General features: G+C 41.6%; 1 protein-coding gene across 1 annotated transcript in view; it reads left to right on the top strand.

Annotated features, from left to right (window-relative positions):
• Positions 1-20,304, top strand: part of zbtb46 (zinc finger and BTB domain containing 46) — a 144,945-nt gene that overhangs the window by 67,348 nt on the left and 57,293 nt on the right. Inside the window, exons 2-3 of the mRNA XM_034171501.1 lie at positions 9,404-9,628; positions 12,332-13,262. Coding sequence (XP_034027392.1) covers positions 9,443-9,628; positions 12,332-13,262 — 1,117 coding nt within the window. The 5' untranslated portion in view covers positions 9,404-9,442. The remainder of the gene's footprint in view (positions 1-9,403; positions 9,629-12,331; positions 13,263-20,304) is intronic.

Consider the following 20,304-nt stretch of genomic DNA (forward strand, 5'->3'; position numbering starts at 1 on the left):
CATTCCCATAACCTTTACTTTATACATGTGTTGCAGCTCATTGTGGATCTGCACTTTAGCAAAGGAAATGATGTGTTTGACATTTCAGCCTATCCACTTGTTAAGTCGTGATGCCACGCTTTGCATGAGTTTGACTTCCACATCTAAACAGATGCACTCGAAATACAATCAAAGAAATGGCTGAGCAGTACTTTTTACTCTCACAAGGTGAATAAACAGTTAAGCTCTTTTGAGCTGAACAGGGTTGTATCTGTTAATGTCTGTCCTTATGGAATATTAAGGGAGGCTGTGTAGACTTCGATAGAAATAGAAGTCATGTAAAGTAAAGCAAAACCTGTGTATTAAAGAGCTTCATCCAGTTTTTCTGTTGCCGTGTTGCACACATAAGTTAAACACCTGTTAATTTACTTTTTTGTAAAGGTAACTTGAATTATTAACTGTCACAGAAAGATTTAAAATGTGTGTGTTTAAGTTCCCGAAAAGACTGATGTTGCTTAAAAGAGCTTCTGTGGAGTAAGTGCTAAAAAAATCCTTTAAGGAAATGCAAAACTTGTATGAACACTGAGGTTTTGGAGGTTTATGTGCTGTGGTAGGGATAGAGATGGTTTCTCTGAAAATGGGGTTTATGACAGTGGGAAATAGCACATGCTGAACGTGAAGAAGCCAATTAGGCAAGGAAAGTCTTTTGAGGTCAATGCCCAATCCATTATAATCATTTTTCCTCCTCTCTGTTGAGCTATTAACTGAATATCTCTGAATCCGTTAAAGCAATAAATCTGATTAAACTTTGTCTTTCTAGGTCTGCTGTTTTACTCTCCACTGCTCACTCTTTTTTTGTTAAGTTTGAGGCATTATTGACCCAGTCATGCACCACACACAAAGTCACGCTTGCATGCTTAAAAGAAAATTGTGACTGTCCTGAATGCTGCATTCACATGTGGGCTGTATGGTAAACCAGATGTTCTCTTGTTTTCAATGAAAGGTTGATGGAAAATTCTGCCACTGCTGGTTTTGAGCATGCCACTAGAGAGCTGCATTGGGACTGGGTCCGGCCGGGTCCCAAGGGACCCATTGCAAATCTTGTGGGAGCAGGTGGTCAGAACCTCGCGGGAGCAGGCAGCTAAAAATAAACACTGCGGGAAGAGAAGCGACAAGACGTCTTGGTCAGCAAAGAAGAATAGTGTAAAGTATGCGTGTCCACATGCTACTCTCATCTTAAATAATTTAACAGGAGCAGAGGACATTACAGGAGCGAACAGAGAGAGACAGCAGCGCGCAGTGAGTCTGTGTCTCTCTGTGTCACAGTCCAGCAAGTGGGCATGCAGCAACTGAGCTGTCACATGAAACTGTCTTAAACTGAAAACAACCAAATAGTAGCGCTATTCCCGATCAGTGCGTCAAAAGACATACAGGCCAGGGATTCAATGAAACAAACAATCCCACAAATTTCTTTAATAGCCTAAACGTGTTTTCTCCCGCGGGACGGGAGAAAACACAAAATTGATGCATCTCTGTTATTGTGCGCTCAGTGTTTCGTGGGTGTGGGAGGGACTCGACACACCAATTGCTGGAGCAGGCAGGACTGTAACACACACGTTGCAGATGCGGGCAGAATTGGTCAGAATTTCAGTGGGAGTGGGCAGGAGCGGTAAGAAAAATATGGTCTTGTGCAGTGCTCTACATGTCACTCATCAAACGTTAAACATTTTTAGCTTTTACTACCTACCACAGCTACAAGGATGAACTGGGTGTTGTTATGTCTGTAACAACTTGAAAAGACGGGCAGCGAGACATAGATTGTTTAAGTGCAGATGTGACAGAGGCCACCAGGAGTTGTTGTGCATATGGTAGTCAGTAAATCTCACTCCCCCATGCCAAAAGACATATGCCAGTCACGAACAGCTGACTTTGTAAGCAACCGTCAAAGGCAGAGCTTTCTGTTTAAATATAATTTGCAAAATGCTGTAAGTCTGTCTCTTTCAACTAAGCAAATTATTGTCAGTTTCATTAACTCCACAAAACAGTCACATCTCATTTAATCATCTACTGTTGCAGACTATAGAAATTCTGATTTAACAACCTGTATGACCGTATTTCCACTGTCAACATGTCAACACGGCTTTAGAAACACAGGCTTCTTCATTTTTATTTTATTTTTTTGGTTTGGATGTTTTAATTGCCCTGCGCTGAAAGTTGCACAGATTAACTATCCCAGTTCAGCAGCTCTGTTGTTAAATCGAGTACTTTGGCTGCCACGAGTGTCATTAGTGTCATATCGTATTTTGTTTGTTCACTTCAGTGCTTGTTGTTCCTCAGTGACTCTGGACCTTTGAAAATGGTAAATGAGATCAGTTCTGAAAGCTGCAGTAATCTGAATTCAATACTTCTGTGACAAAAATCTGTCCACGTTGGTTGAATCTATGATTTTATATAACATCGCTTTCAATGGCAGCTCCTGATCACATGGTTTCTCATTAAAACTGGATTTCACCATTCAGAACAGCTACAATAAGGAATAGCAAACTATGGAGGTATGAATCACTTATGTGTTTTATGTGGTTCTGAAGCCGAGCTTGTATGCTGTACAATTCAATGTGTCAGTGGCCCTGAGAGAAGCAGAGTGGCGAGGAGGAGGAACAGCGCTCCTGAGCCTCTAAAGCAGCAGTGTTTGTCTCCAAAGGTCAGAGGTGGCGACACTCAATAGCTCCATCAGGGGATCACAGAAAGGAAAGAATATCTCAAGGTTAGTGTGCTGATAGATTTTTGTTAGAAATGTGCGAGCAAGAGGATAAAGAACGTGCGTCAGAACTTGCTTTTTGAGTCTGTGAGGGACAGTCATCCTTCGTTGCTCCTCACAATTATTTCTTTTTGTGGCTTTAAAAAGTGAAAGGTTGTGAGGCAGCCATGCATTGATTGGACCCAGGACAGTTTGTGCATTTATTTTGTGTTTTTACAACGATTTCACCAGTTGTCACATCAGTCCATCCGTTTGTCCGCTGCCGTTCACACGAGGTGTGTTTGTCAGAGCGGACGTGGGAGACACTGTGGATTTATCTGATCTTACAAGCCATCAGGTTGAGCAGAGCTTTGCTAAACATGACCTGAAGTGTGCCGGCCCCCGAGCAAACGCTGCTGTCACCTCAGCCAACCCGGCCTGTCATCTCTCAGGAAGGCCCATGAGAGGTGACAGCTGTGGCGCTCCCAAAACAAATCACCGCTGCGTTTGGTATCACTCTGCATCCGCGCGATTTAGCCCTCGCTCAGACGAAAACGGGAGCGGTGGCTGGTAATGCTCTGGCTGATACACTGTCTGAATTTGTGTGTGTTGATTATTTGTGTGTGTGTTGGTTTGTTTTTCTGCCACTTTGTTGAATGGTTCATTCATAGCAATGTAGACTTCTCCTTTTGCCTGCAGACTTCACCTGTTTGTTCTGTTGCATGGCCTTGAAACATGCCTAGTATGCCATCTAACCTGTGCACAGTGGACAAAAAGACACATAACTATGTTTGGATAGTTCATCTATGCTCAAAATTAATATATAAATCAAATTACAGGTTAATTTCATATTTAAAGGAGTTTATCAGATTGCAGGCTTCATGTCAAGTCTGGGAGCATGTGCTTGGTGCACACCATATGAGCACCCCAATCCTGGATGGCAGCCACCCTGGTGAACAATAAATCCATCAACAACTCTTGAAAGTACCCATCTGTCTGCCACAGTCAGATGAACGGTGGGCGTTTCTTTGGCGTTCTCCATTCACTATAGTCTTTGACAGTAAGGCACCTGCATAGTGAATCATGCCCAGAGAAATGCACCACATGGTCAGAATGCCATAGCTGATATTCCCTCATAATGCAAGTTATACTTCTTATCTGAGTCTCAGTAAATAACCACTGGTTTGATATAAATGCATTCCAGCAGTACTCAAGGATCCTCAGAAGAGAACTAGCACACGAACGATCATGAAATTTGGGGTGACACAGGGGGGTTGTTAGGATTACGGTTAGGGTTAGAGTTAAAATTAGTGAGCAAAGGATGGCAGCGCCACGAACATATGGCGTTTTCTTGATGTATCACACTAACAAAAAAAAACAAAAAAAATGTGAGACTGGGCTGGTCAAACATGTTGGCTCCCAAAACATTAAGATTGGCATCCAGAGCACCAAACCAGCATGTTGACTGTACCCGCGATGTAAACATAAACTTTACATGGCGTCAAAAGTTATGATGTAACAAAACACCTGTACTGCGATCTAAGGAGTCAGACCAAAATGAATTTGCAAAAATGTGATTTTAATTTGTATTTCAAACAATCTATTAATGAGGCTTGAAATAGATTTGAACAAAACAGATTTTATGCCGTTTTTGACTGTTCAGAATTGCAACATATCAGATTCAAATTGAGTGAGGGGAAAAAAATATTTCAGTGTACCTGTTAAAATGTTAAAATACTGCTGATTAATCCTGAAAGTTGGTTCCTCATTTTTTGGCACTTGAGCAGCTCCACAAATTGTCATTAACAGTCTATTCTGTCTTTTTTTTTGGGGGGGGGGGGGGACAAAAAAACTTTGTGATCACAACCGAGACTGAATTGTGTGAAATCAGAGATGATGAGGTGAAGGTTCAGGACTGGATTTTTGTCTTAACTAGACAGTTGATTGAATATTCACACACCAAAAAAAAAAAAAAAAAAAAATGTAAAAAGAAAGAAAGGAAACAACCCCCAAACCAAGTAACTAAGGTCCTGTTTATTGATAGTTTTAATGGTAAAGTGTTTTGTAGTAAATGAGGTGTTTTGTAAGTGATATTTTTAATGAGCTTAGACACATTCTCTCACACACATGCGCGCACACACACACAGATGAACCTGTCAGACACAGTTTAAACACAGATTTTTGTCTTTTTGTTACTGGGCTGTTTTTAGACATCAAACTACTGCATTCGAGATGTAGCTTCTATTGATGTCATTGTTTACATGTCACAGTCATTATTGCAGTATCCTCACCCTGGCTCATCTTGAAAGGAGTGGTTTGGTTAAATTCTCTTATTTTCCCTTGTACGTTAAAATTAAACCACCATTCTAAGCACTGGGTTTTATTTATAGTTACTTATATCAACCACATATACTGGCTTGGTGGAGAAATATACAAAAATGATATAGGTTTGGTATTCCATCTTTGAAATATGTGAACAATGTTAGAAAACCATGTAGTTTTCTTTGTTTATCTCTTTGGAACTTTTGTTGATCATGTGGAAACCTCCTTGAAAATGAAACCAACTTGAAAATGGCAAAACTTGCAGTTCCTTGAATGGCCACTTGAAACTGGCTTCACATATTATTCCTCATAGAATATCTGGTTTCCCTGTTCATGACAACTGTACTGTACAGGGGGTGAATTTTTATATAACTCATCAGTTTAAACAATTTTAAGTGATAAAGTTATGAATAATTAGGGGCTTGGTTGCTTTGAGTGACAGCTACTATCTGCCGGGTCCAGGCACCCAGTGCGAGCTGCCTCTGCTTGTGCGTGCCCACTAGCTGTGGACTTGACTGTGTTTGTTCTTTCCCAGCATGTTATTACAAATATTTGCAATACTGTGGTTCGCTGTGTGGTTAATTGTACTAACAGATCACCTAAGATGTCTATGCTGCATGATTTCCATGGAGTGAAATTTTACTGTTATCTTATTTGTACAGTATGTTTGTACAGTTAGCACTAATTGGCAAGTATTGATGGCTTGGTAACATTAGTTACATTGCCACGGTTATTGTGGCGATATAGCAAACATAGTTTTTATACCAACACACCAGCGACCACTTATGAAAAAATATATTAGTCCACCTGAATGCAGTTAGCTTTTCCAGGCTGGGTAACGTCAGTATAAGGAGACATGTTTGGGCTTGAATCATTCTGCCCAGGTCACACCCATCGTGTCCACGCTCTACTCCGTTACCTTTTTATGGGTTGAGCAGAGTCAAGTACTGCCATGATGGCTACATCAAAAATCAATATACTTAGTTTCATAACATATTGTACAAGTCAGAGTTATCAGTTTTTGTCTCTTGTCCATTATTCTTTATTACCATTATTTTTTATTTATTTATTTGTTGTATTTTTGTTGTATTATGCTCTATAGAGCATCCCAACACACAGAGTGTACACACGTCGTAGATTCGCCATGTGAGATTTCCTCAGTATTGTGTTTTTTTAAATGGTAGAATAAACTGTGCTGAACTCCATGCAGTGTTTTTCCTGGTCTGTGGTGCAATTGCTACCAGTTGTCAGTCAGTACAAGCACCCCAACTCTGTCTGTCCATAACTTACTCTTAAGCCCCTCTCATACAGACAGCATGTTTATGGCATTCAGAGGTGTGTGTGTGTGTGTGTGTGTGTGTGTGTGTGTGTGTGTGTGTGTGTGTGTGTGTGTGTGTGTGTGTGTGTGTGTGTGTGTGTGTGTCACATAACGGAACACAGATGCTGGGTTTTGGTCATGTTCAAAACACTTGTCGTGCAGTTGCCCTTAAACACTAGTAACATGTCAGTCATGGCCACGCACATACTGTCTGTATGAGCGTGGAAAGCACCGTGTTGTTCAGAAACTCCAGATGCATGATAAAATGAGGAAAGAAAAAAAAAAAAACTGACAACATTGGTAAAACACTGCCCAGGAAACAGCAGGCGACACTCAGGTTTTACACACTACAATAATCTACCCCAGTGATTTGAGACGTCCTGTGTTCTTTATGAATTACATTGATGTTGACTTGCAGCACAGCCGGCTGTAAGAGCTCAGCTCAGAGGTGTGGAGTTAGATTTGTGCCATTAATGTCTGAAAGGAAAGGCTTTTGAGAAAAATGACAGATTTTGTTTATTTATATCCAGAGATCAAGGATCCAGTGACCAGTTTCATATTAATTTACTTTAAGACTCAATAAAATGTTATTGACATAGAAAACCTGTAAAGCCTACTTTAAGTACACAGAAAATTTACAGGAGGCATTGATAAGGGAATTGACAAGGAATCGGATTGATAAGCGGAACCGATAATGGCATTGATATCGATAAAATCTTATCAGTACCATTCCTTTATTATTTATGTTAAAATGTGTTATGCCAAAGACTTTTAAAACACACAGAGATGTTTAAATGTTTTTAAAAAACAATGTTTAGAATATGACAAAAAAATGAAAATAGAATAGAAAGTTCTAAGTTCAAAGGCTGTAAAATGTGTACATAGACAGTTCCTTAAAAACACACAAATACTTTGAAAATGTGTTTAAGATGTGTAAAGAATAAAAAGAAACACACAAAGATATTGAAATTGTGTGTATGTGTGTTGGTGGTTGGGGGGGCAGCTATTCATTTGTCCTCTGCGGGGGGGTTCACTCTCCCACACTTTGAAAACCCCTGGTCTACATTGAACGCTGCACATACAGTGAGGAAAATAAGTATTTGAACACCCTGCGGTTTTGCAAGTTCTCCCACTTAGAAATCATGGAGGGGTCTGAAATCTTCATCTTAGGTGCATGTCCACTGTGAGAGACATAATCTGTAAAGTAAGTCCCTTCGGCTGCTCCCTTGTTTGCACTCGGGATCGCCACAGCAAATCCAAGTTGGATCTGCATGTTGAATTGGCACAGGTTTTACGCCGGATGCCCTTCCTGACGCAACTCCACATTACATGGAGAAATGTGGCAGGGATGGGATTTGAACCCGGAGCCTTCTGAACTGAAACCAAGCGCATTAACCACTTGGCCACCACCCCTGTGAGAGACATAATTTTAAAAAAAAATCTGGAAATCACAATGTATGATTTTTTTAATAATTTATTTGTATGTTACTGCTGCAAATAAGTATTTGAACACCTACCAACCAGCAAGAATTCTGGCTCAGACAGACCTGTTAATTTTTCTTTAAGAAGCCCTCTTATTCTGCACTCTTTACCTGTATTAATTGCACCTGTTTGAATTTGTTACCTGTATAAAAGACACCTGTTCACACACTCAATCAATCACACTCCAACCTGTCCACCATAGCCAAGACCAAAGAGCTGTCTAAGGACACCAGGGACAAAACTGTAGACCTGCACAAGGCTGGGATGGACAGCCAAGCAGCTTGGTAGAAGACAACAACTGTTATGATTATTTATTAGAAAGTGGAAGAAACACAAGATGACTGTCAATCTCCCTCAGTCTGGGATTCCATGCAAGATCTCACTTTGTGGGGTAAGGATGATTCTGAGAAAGCTCAGAACTACACAGGAGGACCTGGTCAATGACCTGAAGAGAGCTAGGACCACAGTCACAAAGATTACATTAGTAACACATGATGCTATCATGGTTTAAAATCCTGCAGGGCAGCATGGTCCCCCTGCTCAAGCCAGCACATGTCCAGGCCCATTTGAAGTTCACCAGTGACCATCTGGATAATCCAGAGGAGGCATGGGATAAGGTCATGTGGTCAGATGAGACCAGAATAGAGCTTTTTGGAATCAACTCCAGTTACCATGTTTAGAGGATGAGAACAACCTCAAGAAAACCATCCCAACTGTGAAGCATGGGGGTGGAAACATCATACTCTGGGGGTGCTCTTCTGCAAAGGGGACAGGACGACTGCACCATACTGAAGGGAGGATGGATGGGGTCATGTATTGTGAGATTTTAGCAAACAACCTCCTTCCCTCAGTAAGAGCATTGAAGATGGGTCATGGCTGGGTCTTCCAGCATGACAATGACCCCAAACACACAGCCAGGGCAACTAAGGAGGCGCTCTGTAAGAAGCATTTCAAGATCCTGGAGTGGCCTGGCCAGTCTCCAGACCTGAACTCAATAGAAAATCTTTGGAGGGAGCTGAAACTCCAAACCTGAAAGATCTAGAGAAGATCTGTATGGAGGAGTGGACCAAAATACCTGCTGCAGTGTGTGCAAACCTGGTGAAAAACTACAGGAAACTACAGGAAATGACCTGTGTAATTGCAAACAAAGGCTACTGTACCAAATATTAACATTGATTTTCACAGGTGTTCAAATACTTCTTTGCAGCAGTAACATACAAATAAATTATTAAAAAATCATACATTGTGATTTCCGGATTTTTTTTTTTTTTTTTTTAGATTATGTCTCTCACAGTGGATATACACCTAAGATGAAAATTTCAGACCTCTCCATGATTTCTAAGTGGGAGAACTTGCAAAACCACAGGGTGTTCAAATACGTATTTTCCTCACTGTATGCAGTGGTCACATGTCACGCACACACCAGCAGTCGCCGGTACTGGTGGCGATCATAGCATGCCGATAGTCATCTTTTTTTGTGGCAGTTATATTTTCACACATTTGACAATATTTCAATGCTTTCTATATTGTAATTCTTAGTGTCTGTTTCTTCTTTTGTTTCCCAGCAGAAGGTTTGGAGGTGAGACTTTTGTTCAGCGACACAGATGAACAACAGGAAGGAGGATATGGAGATCTCCTCTCACTACCGTCAGCTCCTCAGAGAGCTCAATGAACAGAGGCAGCATGGCATCCTCTGTGATGCCTGTGTCATTGTGGACGGAAAGATCTTCAAGGCCCATAAGAACATCCTCCTTGGTTCGTCACGCTACTTCAAGACTCTTTACTGCCAGGTGAGGAGTTGCCTAACTTGGGAAGACAGATTAGGTCAACACATTTCCTTAAGTACTTCTTTTTTGCTCGCATCATATTCATTTTCATTCTTCTTATTCTTTGGGGGGAGGGGGTTCTTATTGTCATACATTTGTGACAACCATTATGGAATACTTCTGTGGTGCAAACAAATTAACTTTTTGTGAATCATGTTTTTAGCACTTTGACATGACGGAGATGTAACATAATGTGCCGTAACATCATCATTTAGTGTGAAATAACAACAATCATCAGTTATACATGTTTATGTGATGTAATCAAAGCCACTTAATGATGTAAGACGCATTTTCATACTAGAACATTTGGACTAAAAAGGTTCAGATAGCTTGTGTGTGGAATAATTCTTTAAACAAAATTAGGCAAGTGCATAAATTTGGGCACCCCAACAGAAATAATACATCAATATTTAATAGATCCTCCTTTTGCAGAAATAACAGCCTGTAAATGCTTCCTATAGCTTCCAATGAGAGTATGGATTCTGATTGAAGGTATTTTGGACCATTCTTCTTTGCAAAACATCTCAGGTTTGTTGGTTTCCGAGCACAGACAGCCCACTTAAAATCACACCACAGATTTTCAATAATATTCAGGTCTGGGGCCTGAGATGGCCATTCCAGAATGTTGTACTTGTTCCTCTGCATGAATGCCTTAGTAAATTTTCAGCAGTGTTTAGGGTTGTTGTCTTGTTGAAAGATCCAGCCCCAGCGCAACTTCAACTTTGTCATTGATTCATGAACATTGTTCTCAAGAATCTGCTGATATTGACTGGAATCCATGTGACCCTCAACTTTAACAAGATTCCCAGTACCTGCACTGGCCACACAGCCACACAGCATGATGGAACCACCTCCAAATTTTACTGTAGGTAGCAAGTGTTTTTATTGGAATGCTGGGTTCGTTTTCAGCCATGCATACTGCCACTTGTTATGTCCAAATAACAATAGTTTTAGTTTCATCAGTCCACAGCACCTATTCCAGAATGAAGCTGGCTTGTCCAGATGTGCTTTAGCATACCTCAAGTGACTGTTTGTGGCGTGTACACAGAAAAGGCTTCCTCTGCATTACAACATCATACAGCATCTCCTTGTGCAAATTGCGCTGTATAGTTGAATGATACACAGAGACACTATCTGCAGCAAGATCATGTTGTAGGTTGTTGGAGCAGGTCTGTGGGTTGACTATGACTGTTGTCACCATCCTTCGCTTCAGCTTATCTGAGATTTTTCTTAGACTGCCACTTTGGGCCTTAACTAGTACTGTGCCTGCGGTCTTCCAATTCCTCACTATGTTCCTCACAATGGAAACACATCTGAAATCTCTGAGATAGCTTTTTGTATCCTTCCCCTAAACCAGGGGTGGGCATTGAGGGCCGAGACACTGCAGGTTTTCCATGCAACCATTCACCTCAGCAGGTGGGTTGCTGATGAGCTTCTCCTCTGAACATAAACACCTGGTTGTCAATGAAATTACCTGCTGAGACACCTGATCATTAATGAAATCACCTGCTGAGGTGACTGGTTGCACGGAAAACCTGCAGTGTCTCGGCCCTTTATGGCACATGATTGCCCACCCATGCCCTAAACCATGATGTTGAACAAGCTTTGTTTTCGGTCATTTGAGAGTTGTTTAGAGGCTCACATGTTGCCAATCATTAGAAGAGATGCAAAGAGGGAAACATTTGCAAATGGTCACCTTAAATACCCTTTCTCATGATTGGATTCGCCTGTGTAAGGAGTTCAAGGGTCATTGAGGTTACAAACCAATTTTGTGTTCCAATAATTAGTGCTAAATGTATTCAAATCAATAAAATGACAATGGTGCCCAAATTTATGCACCTGCTTAATTTTGTTTAAATATTTATTTCACACTTTATGTAAATACTAGAAACTTCATTTCACTCCTCAAATATCAGTGTGTTCGTCTGCAATATGATATATTTAACTGAAATTTCTGATCTAGACAACCAATGATTTATAAAGGAAAATCATGAAAATTATCAGGGGTGCCCAAACTTTTAAGTACAACTGTATATTAAGGCACATATACAGTATTGCACTTTAACATGCACCTTTTTAAATATGTGTGATTTCTTTTATGTGATAAAACTACAAAATGCTTCTTTTTTAGCAAGGGTTGGGGGTCTTCTGCAGTACACCATATTTACCATCCTTTTATTATTATTGACACCTGTTTGTGTTTATCTAAAATCAAGGGAATTTATTTAACTTCGTAGTTAATTAGCATCACCAAATTAAACTTTTTGGGTTCATTGCACAGATTACCAGCACGTCCTCACATCGCTGGCTCCTCCCACACTCTCTGGAGTTTAGGAAAGGACCTTTGGAAAGGTGGGAGTAGGGAAAATGGAGTGAACGTGGAGAGAAATTGGCAGATGAGGGGTAGTGAGAGAGAACGAAAACAACAGGATGCAAAAATGCAAAAAAGTGCTTGAGCTGAAGTAAATGGCACTAGTTGCATGGGTTGTACAGTCAGTATTGCTTTTGCACTCATAAAAATGTGGTGGGTATATTTTCAGTTTGTGTCTAACCTGACAGACACTGGGCTGTTAATAATGGTGAAAAAACTGTAAATACATTAACAGTTGTGGCCCTGTTGTTTGAACGAAAACACTGCCATGAACACTATTTCTCCTCATCTTTCAGGTTAAAAAAGGGGCAGAGCCTCATCACTCGACGACTGTCACTCACCTGGACATTGTCACGGCAGCAGGTTTCAAAGCCATACTGGACTTCATGTACTCGGCGCACCTTGCTTTGACCAGTAAGAACGTGATTGAGGTCATGTCAGCTGCCAGCTACCTGCAGATGACAGATATTGTCCAGGCCTGCCACAGCTTCATTAAGGCTGCACTGGATATCAGCATCCGGTCTGAGATGGCTGATGAACTTGCTGACTTTGAAATGGGAGCTGTTGCTGCCGCTGGCATAGGTGGGAGTGGAGCAGGTGGTGGAGGCGGAGGAGGAGTAGGCGTAGTAGGTGCAGGAGGTGTTGTGGGAGTGGGGTTTGGAGGGGGCGGAGGGCTCGTAGGCATGGCTTCTGAAGCACTGGCCTCCATTATGTCCGGTCGCAGCACCTCTCCTTGGCTGGCACGTCGCACAAGCCCAGCCAATTCCTCGGGGGACTCAGCCATCGCCAGCTGCCATGAGGGAGGCAGCACGTACGGAAAAGAGGACCAAGAACCCCCGAAGAGCCACGAGAGCCAAGAAGAACCCTGTCATGACTCTCAGCCTGCCTGGCCACATGACTACAGGCCTGTTACCATCAAAGAAGAACAGGTGTCCCCAGCGTCCTCCCATCCACGGGACACTCCAAGAGGGGCAGCCCAGAGTCAGGGTGAGCAAGGGGCAGGAGGTGCTGGTGGAGTAGGAGATGGCCCCTGGCAACCATTATCAGGTTCAGGGCGGAGGAAGAACAGGAAGAACAAGGACACAGTCAGACATATCACCCAGCAGGCGGAGAGAATCTGGGACAGAGAGCGCGACAGGGAGAGAGACAGGGACAGTAGACCTGAATCTCCATTGCCCTCCATGCTGGCTGTGCCTGGATGGAACTACAATGGGCAGGATATCCCAGGTAAACCTCCTTCTAATTGTTAATACTATCTTAGACAATATAAGTAAGAAGATGTCAGTCAGTCATTAAACAACAGTTGGCAGCCAGGCCTCTGAGTGCTGTCCTCACATTTGATGAATTCTTCATTTGTAGGAAAGGTTTTTTTTTTTTTTACTGAGTTCAGGAAGTAAGGTGACAGTCAATGAGACAGTTGTCCCAGGAGTTCCAAAAATCCAACATAGCAACAGAATAATTCTGGCAGTGCATGTTTTATATCATCAGTACATTGATGGTACACAACCTCTGAAGAAATATTGTCAGCTTGTAATATTTTTCTGATATATCACACAGAGGTGTCAAACTGATTCCAGAAAAGGCCAAGAGGGTGCAGGTTTTCTTTGCAACCACCCACTCCGCCAGGTGATTTCACAGATTAACATCACTTTCAGCAGATGGAATAAGTTAATCTGTGAAATCACCTGGCGGAGTGGGTGGTTGCAAAGAAAACTTGCACCCTTTTGGCTTTTTCTGAAAACAGTTTGACACCTATTGTATGAACCTTGCATCAGTCTTAGATTATCGCTCCAGTCAGTTTGTTTACCGCTGATGTTGCACAGTGTGAATAGTCTCTATAATAAATTAATAACCACCAAAAATATATGTTGGAAGCTGGTCCTGCAATAGAGTGACATCCTGTCTGGGGTTTACCCAGCCTCACACCCTATGAGTGCTAGGATAGGCTCCATCGCCCCCCGTGACCCTTGATTGGAATAAGCGGGTATAGAAAATGAATGACTGAAGGCATATACGAGGTCTGTCCAAAAAGTATCAGACCTTTTTATTTTTTTCAAAAACCATATGGATTTGAATCATGTGTGCTTGCATGAGCCAACCTTGAACCTTCATGCGCATGCGTGAGTTTTTCATGCCCGTCGGTTGCATCATTCGTCTATGAGCAGGCTTTGTGTGAGCACTGGTCCTCCCCCCTCATTGGATTTTCATTGTGAGGAAAATGTCTGAATGATTTGGAGCTTTGCTACATCAAATTTTTCCAGAAACTGTGAGAGACAGCCAGGTGGGCTACCATTCGGAAGATTCAGATGGCTTTCGGTGAGGATACTCTGGGCGTCACACAGATTAAGGAGCATTACAACCGGATTAAAGACGGCGCACAATGGCGGAGGGTGCGCCGCGCTCTGAGCGGCGATCGACAGGCTGAAACAACCAGATCATTTCCAAAGTGAAGGCTATGTTGATCCAGGACATCGTCTGACTACCAGAGAAATTGCAGAAGAGGTGGACATCAGCACTTTTTCGGCACATTCCACTGTTACAGGAGATTTTGTAATGAAAGACGTGCGGAAGTTGGAAGTCTCACAGGACATGTTGTGACATGTCCAGCTCTTGCACAATTCCTCGGATACTCACTCGACTGAAAAGCCACCGAAAGCGTCTGAATCTTCCGAATGGTTTCCACCTGGCTGTCTCTCACAGTTTCTGGAAAAATTTGATTCAGCGCTTGTTGTGTGTTGGGGGGTTTGGCTGGATGTTTTTGTGTTGTTTTCTTTTTTTTGCTCTCCAGGTGGTATGCAAACTGGTTTTTGTCTGTGGAGACGGTGCTGGCAGAAGAGTCCTTCACCCTCATCAGCATTATTAGCTGCACCTGTGGAGGATGTTCACGTGCAGGCCTACTGACTCGCAGCACCTGTGGATGATGCTCACGTGTAAACTTAAAGACTTTCAGCTGAAGCAGATAATGAGATGGCGTTTTGCATTTAAGCCATGAGTGGTTCAAGCAGAATGGCCGGGAACTCGACCTTGTGACGTTCGTTTGTGAGACGCTGAGGACCGCGCCAGGGTTTGACACATCGTGCCTGTGAAAGAGGACGGGTGAGGGACACATGCTGTCAGCACACATCAGAGGTGATTATTGTCTGAATGATCGTTAATAGTAATTTGGCATTTTGTTACGCAGTATATTTGAACATTGATGAGAATTGTGCAGTTTGCTTCTCACTGCCGTGGCGTACGGACTGATGATCCTCCACCTGTTGTGAGTAGCTGCTCATTTACATAAAGCTTAAATTCAGACCTGAATGTGTTGCTGATAGTGTGTGCCTCTGAAAGATATTTGCTGTAGCTCTGTTGACTTACCTCACCTTTTCCATCCTTCACAGAGTCAGTTTGTCGTGTCCACCTGGGGGGTGTTTGGCGGTGAATCTGAGTCCAGAAGCGCCGAGCCTTCGATCCTTTTGGGCGCTGAAGAGCGCGCCGTCCTTCACTCCGCCAGACAAACTAAATATTTATGTTGTACACTAATTATTGCACTGGAGGGGAAATAAAATCGTTTTGTTTGTGGAACCGCTTTCTGGTTATTTAGCGCTGGGTTCGGTCAGATGTTGGTCCGCTCCTCAACCTACGTCTGCACATAACAGCGCTGCTCCAATCATTCAGACATTTTCCTCGCAATGAAAATCCAACGAGGGGGGAGGACCAGTGCTCACTCAAAGCCTACTCACAGGCGAATGACGCAACCGACAGGCGTAAAAAAACTCACACATGCGCATGAAGGTTCAAGGTTGGCTCATGCAAGCACACGTGATTCAAATCCATAAGGTTTTTGAAAAAAATTAAAAGGTCTGATACTTTTTGGACAGACCTCGTATGTTGTAAGTAATCTTCAGGAAATTTTAAGGCTTGGATAATCCATTTTTGAGTTCTGTTTAAGTCGCCTTATTGGGCACCGCAGTCTTGTTTGAGAGCGGGTGCTAAAGGGGTAAAATATGACGCATATGATGTAATGTCTCTACTTCCGGAGTACAAACCATTGCATTTTCAATGGGTTTTTTGTGCATATTACACGCAAACAAAGTGAAAATGCAAAGAAAAAGTGGAGATGTGGTGGGAAAGTGGACATGTGTTTGTTTATGATGCGGTGTCGAGCTACTCTGGGTAGCTGTGTAAGCTCGCACTTACTGACACAACATGCCCCATCTGCTTCGTCTTTTCTTCTCCACTGGAAACCGAAAAAATACTTTTCGTGACTGCTTTGGTGATTGCAGCCGAAAACAAAACAGTACACCATTTATCCGTGTGAAGTTATTCTGTGTATATATTGCACAACAGAGCGGAGGTCCCCGTAAGTGGTCTTATCAAGCGATATCATGCATGGTTCAAACGAGACTGTGGTGCCCTGTTGACATTCATGTGTTTCCTGTTCAGTGATTTATGTAAACTGTAATTTCTCTGATATGATGCAGGTGTCAAAGATGAGTTGAATACTCAGAGGCTTGATCGCTAGCAAAACTACAGTAGAATCTGATGCATGTTATTATTATTATTCTGTTTTTGCAAATGTCTTCTAACACAGCAGAAATAACGTGCAAGTCATCGATCTACAGCATTGATTCATTTGACCTTATGTTTAACAGGATGTGAATGGCATTTCATCAGATATGTGCTTGACAATTTGAATATTTACTTCATATCTCAATATCAACTATTCACAAATTTTAGTTGCACTAAATGACCTTTTTTTTTTCCTTGTCAGAGTTTGACATTAGCACACTTCTTTTCTAATGTGTGAGGACTAAGATGATTATCTCAAATCTTGGAGGTGTGAGTTGAAGCCTGGGTAAATGCAGATAGATAATACAATCATCTTCTTACTGCAGTTTATGTAACACACACCCACATTAATGAGCAAATGCATACACTAACACCCTCAAACGCACATTTTTATTTTGAGAAAGCTTCTCTTGATCCTTCACTCGTACAGAAGTGAATTAGTTTACACTCAGACTAATACTTAAAAAACCCTCTTCCTTATGTGTGTGTGTGTTGTTGTGTGTCAGTGTGCACTCATTGTGTGGCCCAAGGCGTCGATAGGTAGATCATTAAAAGTAAGAGAAGCTAATCCTAGGCACATTATGGGAGTTGGCTGTGAAATGGGCACACGCGTTGCACAGCGAAAGAAAACAGGATAATTGAATTGACCTGGGTCACTGCACGGATTACCAGCACGTCCTCACCATCGCTGACTCCTCCCACACTCTCTGGGGTTTAGGAAAGGACCTTTGGAAAGGTGGGAGTAGGGAAAATGGAGTGAACGTGGAGAGAAATTGTCAGATGAGGGGTAGTGAGAGAGAAGGAGAACAACAGGATGCAAAAATGCAAAAAAGTGCTTGAGTTGAAGTAAATGGCGCTAGTTGCACGGGTTTCTGTGTTGTGGTACAGTTTAAAGTTCACTGAAACCTCACAGCTTGAAATCTTGTCATGACCTTGAAACACCTTTGAGTGTCTAGGAAGGTGATTGTGGTGAACCTGTATACTTTGTCATTGTGGCATGGTCATGGTCAATTTTCAACATGTTCAAAAATTTCTGTTTTTGTTTGTGAAATTTGACATACTTTGATAATTAATTCCATTTCTATGGAGCCCGTAATGTTGTCTTAAATGGTGTAACATCACTGGATATTTTCTGGAAGCTTCACGGTTGTACTCAAGTTGTACTACGGTGTCTATAGTTATGCTACGGTTGTTTTTGCATACATTGCATGGTACAAGTTCTTCACATTGTGTCAGCACACTGCACAAGCTTGTTGTGCCATCAAACCATGTGCTAGGTCAGATTCATGGGTAAGTACAGTCTTCACACGCCAGTTTGTCACAGTTACAGATTGTGACCTTCTGGGATGCATATCCATGAAAGTGAGAATGGATCTTAACTCTGGCTGTGGTGAGGTAGTTGTTATTGAGAGACGTGTTTTCTCACCTAAAGGTTAGTAGAAGTCTAGTTTTGCTGCAGGTGTAGAGTCACCTGGTGTAACTGGATGGTGAGTCTGAACTCAGTGCCTCAAAAAAGGGAATGTGAGTGTGTAAATGAGTCTTTGAATCATGATATTGTCCACTGAGGCTTAACTTTGTGATTCAGCTGTAAAATGTTATGTTGCCAGTGGGCTTACATGATGCCTAAAGGGCATGTTGCACGTTATTTAACATTCTGGTTAACAACACAACATCAAAGTATTCATGATTGTAAGTCTATCCGAGCACATGCAGTAATAATTAGTGCTCGCTAGGCATGTGGAGATGAATCGATATGAATCGGTATCTAGATACAAGCATGGACGATGCGAGTGCATCAGTTTGTTCAGTGTGCATCAATTTAATTGATGTGTGAAATCATGTTGCATCACTCGCTGCCTGCTTGCATTGATTGTTTTCTGAGGCACATTGAATGCACCACGGATGGTCATTTCTTTACGTTGATTGGAGACTGCAGCGGGTCTGCTTGACGCTTGTACGAGCCTATATTCGCTGGTTCTCTGCTTCACTTCCAGTAGCAGGTCTGCAATTTCTTCATTAGCCCCTCTCAAAGCCATTTAAAGATGTCAATCATGAGTTACCTTTGTGTGGATTAAAGTCACCAACTGGGACTGTTGTCTTGTTGCGGGCAAGAAACGAGAATCGTCCTTCTTTCCACACTGGAGTTTTACGCAATGGTTCTCTGGCATGAGCACCAGCCGGTGCGTAAACTGAAGTTGTCAGTCAAGTAATGGAAATAATAATAATAATAATAATAATCATATTAATATCCTCTGTTTTGTGGAACTAAGTGTACAGCTCCAATGAGCCGTGCAGATTTCAGTCTGAATAAGTTAAGAGCAAATTACCGTGTTAAATCGAATGACACCTCTTTCCAAACATTATAATTAGGGATGTCCCAATCCGATCACGTGATCGGAAATCGGGGCTGATCACGTGGTTTCAGACTTGATTGAAATTGGACATTGCATCCCGATCAGGAATCCAATATAGATTTTATCCTCATTATTTTGATCAGCGCTATTTCAGGCTCATTATTGCAGATTAATGGACCTTTCACGTGTCAGAAGCTTCAGAGGTGTCAAGAATCGGTCTAAAAAGCATTATTTTCAATGAGAAGTGTTGCTTTTTTGGAGGCATCAGAAGCGTCGCGTCAAAAGCCGAACTAAAGCGACGTTTCTGACGGGAGCGCGCATTGCCGCTTGTCGGCAGGCTGATGCAATCAAAGTTCAACCCAATCTTTTTTTTTATTTTATTATTATTATTATTTTTTTTTTTTTTTATTGAACAAAAGAAAAAACATAAGTTCAACCCAATCCAACGTTTGACGCTCTGAGCTGTGACGTAGCTTGGCCCTGTCCAATAGGAACAACACGTCGGGCCAAAACACGGAAGACTAGTGGCAGAAACCACTGATCTGTACAAAACAGATTGGTGTAGAAACCACTGATCTGTACAAAACAGAAACGTGTCACAGGACTGCTCATTTATAGAGCAGTTTTCTGAAGAAAAATCCTTGGAAATGTTTTTTGTTGTTGTTTGTTACCTCAAAATTTCTGATTACTGTTTAAAAAAGTTTAGAACACTTGTAATTAAAATAACTAAATCAATAAATGGTTCTTTAGAATCCTTTCATCTGTAAATTAAAACCACCTGTTATTTCAAATTAGATAATTTCTTGTTTAACACAAGGAACCTTGGACATTTATTTTTAGACAAATAAAATAACATGGAAATTTGTACATTTTTTAAGTAGGTAGATTATTACTTGATTGTTCAAGCTACCTCAAGAAGAAGTGTACTGTTTAAGTGATAAATAATGAAATAAGGTGATTAAAATGAAAATATTATATATTTAGCATTTGTTCATTGTTCCTTCAGTTTTTCAAAATATAGGATCGAGACTCGGTATCGGCAGATACTCAAAATCAGATGACTCGGAATCGGATCAGGGCATCCCTAATTATAATACAAACAATAAGCTACAACTGACCAAAACCTTTCATTATTTTTTTCCAAAACGAGACGTCCTCCGTTTCATATGAATTACATCCTGACGTGCAGTGCAGGCGGCTGGAAGAGCTCAGCTCAGAGTCTATGGAGTTACATTTGTGTCATTAATATCTGTAAGGAAATTATTCTGACAAAAACTACAGATTTTGTTAATTTCTGTTTATGTCCAGAGATCAAGGATCCAGTGACCAACTTCATATATATTTACTTTAAGACTCAATAA

The sequence above is a fragment of the Thalassophryne amazonica genome, chromosome 6 (assembly GCF_902500255.1).
Source record: "Thalassophryne amazonica chromosome 6, fThaAma1.1, whole genome shotgun sequence".
In the NCBI taxonomy this organism is placed as follows: domain Eukaryota; kingdom Metazoa; phylum Chordata; class Actinopteri; order Batrachoidiformes; family Batrachoididae; genus Thalassophryne; species Thalassophryne amazonica.